The sequence below is a fragment of the Saccostrea echinata genome, unplaced genomic scaffold (genome assembly GCF_033153115.1).
Source record: "Saccostrea echinata isolate AGI-Se365-2 ecotype Australia unplaced genomic scaffold, CSIRO_AGI_Sech_v1 ptg000009l, whole genome shotgun sequence".
Taxonomy (NCBI): domain Eukaryota; kingdom Metazoa; phylum Mollusca; class Bivalvia; order Ostreida; family Ostreidae; genus Saccostrea; species Saccostrea echinata.
The window spans coordinates 54,056,406-54,060,040 of NW_026889758.1; the positions used below are offsets into that span (position 1 = coordinate 54,056,406).

Consider the following 3,635-nt stretch of genomic DNA (forward strand, 5'->3'; position numbering starts at 1 on the left):
TTGGTCGTATTGTTGATTGTGCATAGTGGTTTGAGTAATGTAGTGCCAGATGGACCCCTGATGATTGCAGAGACGGGTCAAATGCACTTTAACCATTAAAATGTGCACTTTAAAACCACCAAAATTCTCTCAATTACTTGCAATGCAGCAATTGTCCCAATGTTTCAGTAAGAGTATATGCGATTCTTATAAGTTTAAGAAATCTGGATGATAGGATGCTGGTGTTCAAATTATACACCATCTATATTTAAATCATTCTCCGCATTTGTCTTCAAAAACAAAACAAAAAACTACCTACCTACCTACTCACATCTAAAATGACGAGTCGCGTTACCGCAAAAAATTCCATTTTTTAAGGATGGCCTGGTGTGTTTCATTGATTCTTGAAGGGATTAAAGAAGATAAATAATCAAGGGTACTTCTATGGACCATGGTATGAAATTTGATTATTTTGTGTTTTTGTCTTCTACTGTGCAAAGTATCCCATCAAACTTCCCGATAAAGATCATTTAAACTTACGAATTTAGTCGCACCTGGGACTATGCGAGCTGCCTCTATGATAATTTTTTCGAGTTTGTCAGCTAAATCTTTTGAGATATTGTCCCAAACTACATCTGCATACTCAATAACTGGCCTTATAAATGAAAAGTATAGTTTTTCTAAAAAATTCTGTCTAATAAAAATCTGAGTCGTCTTAGAATGTGTAACCTAGACGACGCTTTCGCCACGACAATATTAACATAATACGACTATATATGTACCTGTGAAAAATATAGACATTCATGCCTGCTGTTCAATCCAATTCATGTAGCAAAAAATAAACATTTATTTAAAACAAAAACAAACAAAGTACTTGCATCGTAGTTCCATCATAATTCCTTTTTTCTATCTATATAATTTTAGCTAAGGGTTATTTTCTAGTCTTATTTCACAAAAATACTTTTTACTCCCATTTACTCAACATTGTTATAGGCCAGTAGGAAGTATATTCATGGGGGAGGGGGGGGGGCAAACAAAAATTTCAAAAGCAAAAGCAGGGGATCATCAGACGTTATTTTGAGGGGGGCAAAATTGTAACTGACCTTTAAATTTTTGGGGGCAAAATTATTGTGAGAGCATCCCCTCCGAACCCATTTCGGTTCCTACAGGCCTATATTAGTACTCTATTCTCTTGACTTTTCCTGTATCAAATTCCCCCACCATTAACTCCCTCTCCTTAAGAACACACACGGCGACGGGTCCGTTTATCCCCAGGTAAGGAATGATGTACCTCAGAAATTGACCATTCCTTTTCAACATGTGGATCTTGTCATTGTGAGCGTCAGTGATGATGATATGATGCATGCTGTCTGTGGTAATGGATGTGGCATGGAATTTATACTTGGATGCTCTGTTCCCTGAGTAGGAAAACCTGAATACTCCGTATTTGTCAACGACTATGAGAGCCTCTTTACCCCAGTCAGCAACACAAATGTCGTTACCGTTCTCAACCACGTGAACTGCATAGCTAAACAGAGGCTGGTGCTGTGAATCATGCTGGATTTCATGGATCACTTCACCAGAAGTACTGTACCGAACGATCTTAGACTCTTTTTTGCCTGATGTGCATAGACAGACCAGAAGATTCCCCGCAATGGTACATGTGATACCTTGAGGTTGAAACTCTCCAGTGTGGAACAAAGTATCTACTTCTCTGTTGATTATTTTCATCACAGTATGATTCTTAGGATCAGAGTACACTATGTGTCCGTCGTACAGGGTCAGGTAATAACCTAAAGCCGAAATGGTGATAGTATCGAGAAGACGCCCTTGAAAATCGAAAAGCTTGAGCTCATTACTATGCCCACCTGTCCACACTCTGTCCTCGCCAAGGGGAACTATGCTGTTTAGGCGGTGGCCACTGCTTTTGTCAGCTGGAAACCCTGTATCAAATGTGAAAAGAACGGTTGGTACATCTAGAGATTGACGTTGTGATTGGACTTTATCTTCTGAGTCATCAATAGAAAGTTTATACGATTCAAATGTCTCTATGTTTATGTAACCAAAGTGAGTTGCGATATAATTTTCATCCAATTTGCAAGGTTGAAAGTATGCTGTTTGAGTTTTTTCTTCAGAGGATGGAATCTTAAGATTTTCAAGGTCAACTTTAAGTTTCATTAAACCGGAAACATCTTTAGATTTTGATAAATTAAAGGCTGATCGTTTCAGATTCTTTAATTTCTTTAGTATCTTCTCAAATTCTGTCTTCTGCATTAGTAATAAAGCTATATTCTTTTCTTGCATTTTGTCCAGGTCTTCGTGAATTTTTTTCTTTGTTCTTTCAATCTCCTTATGCCACTTTCTGGCTTGGGTTGTGACATCGTCTTTTGATTGTTGGTAGACCTGTGGAAGACCTTCTATTTTTTTACTAGTATGATCCAAAAAGTTTTCCAGTTCCGATTCCATGGACTGTAAACGTTCATTTTCTTTTGAAATAAAATCTGAAAGGTCATCGGCTTTCTCTGATAATTCCATGATCTCATGGGTCCGGTGTTTTATAGACACACACAGGAGGCAGATTGGAATGTCGCAAGTACTGCAAAAGGCACAACACTGTTGTTTGGGGTGGGTAAGACAGTTCTCTTCTTTAGTTTTATTTAGTTCGCTGTATTTAACTACATCATGTTCGTTTTCTGATTTCAGTACCATATGAGGACCTACACATGTAGTGCAGAGTTTTACAACACATCGTCTGCAAGTAAAGACGACAGGATTCTGGCAGATTTCGCATTCCAAGTAGTGTTGTCCTTGATCGAGATTCGAGGAAGCCATTTTTCTTTATTTTCAATCACCACCTGTGAGCATGCATGGAGAGAGATCAGTATATTTTAGACAACTATACCATCATTAACATATTCATTTAATATCTTTTTTAAATTTGGTTTAGAATTTTTAGCTGAACTTTAAGAAAAAGATTCAGAAATGGCGATATTTCATTTAAAAAAAAACTTGAAAACAGGAAAATTGAAGTAGGATGAATGGAGCATTATAAAATTGATTTTCAAGATGAAGTAGCAGTTGTATTGAAATTGTCTCCATTGGTATTGAAATTGTCAACATTTCGATACTTAAATCATGGGGTTAGATTATTTTTGCTCTTGCGTAGTAAAAAATCTATAGAGAGTAAAATTATGTTAAGTGACATGAATGATTTTTTTTAAAATTTTTAAAAGAAGTTGATATGGAGTAAAACTATGGTCATTGACAACAATATTTTATGAACGTCGTATAAACTAGAAATCTAATTTTGCTATATATTGTTAAATTGCAGGTATAAAAAATTTGGGAAATTGGGCCATCTTATTTGATTGAGAAAAAATTTTAAATATACAAACCTTGATATAACTTTTCCATATTGAATGTGTATATTCCCAGGGCTTCCAGAGAGCGCTTAAAACTTGCAAAAAGAGTCATCTGTATAAGAATATATGATACAGAAAGGACGAGTGTTAATTCTGCTTGAGATTTATCTCAATTTCCGAGCATAATTTACAAGTTGTATATTTTATTTATTAAGGTCTTCCGTCTTCTACGGAAGACCTTCTTGTTATTCTAAGTTTCTTTTTCACTTTTATTTACCGATTTTGTGCGCGCGA

General features: G+C 36.0%; 1 protein-coding gene across 1 annotated transcript; it reads right to left on the minus strand.

The window, feature by feature from the left end:
• Window positions 1-1,155: 1,155 nt before the first annotated feature.
• On the minus strand, window positions 1,156-2,688 carry LOC133182895 (uncharacterized). Its single transcript, XM_061317744.1, has one exon. It carries the CDS (start codon window positions 2,686-2,688, stop codon window positions 1,156-1,158), a length of 1,533 nt encoding a protein of 510 aa, XP_061173728.1.
• Window positions 2,689-3,635: the final 947 nt, after the last annotated feature.

What these genes read in the sequence shown, in the direction of transcription:
- LOC133182895 (XM_061317744.1), bottom strand. Translation starts at nt 2,688, where the DNA reads ATGGTACTGAAATCAGAAAACGAACATGATGTAGTTAAATACAGCGAA.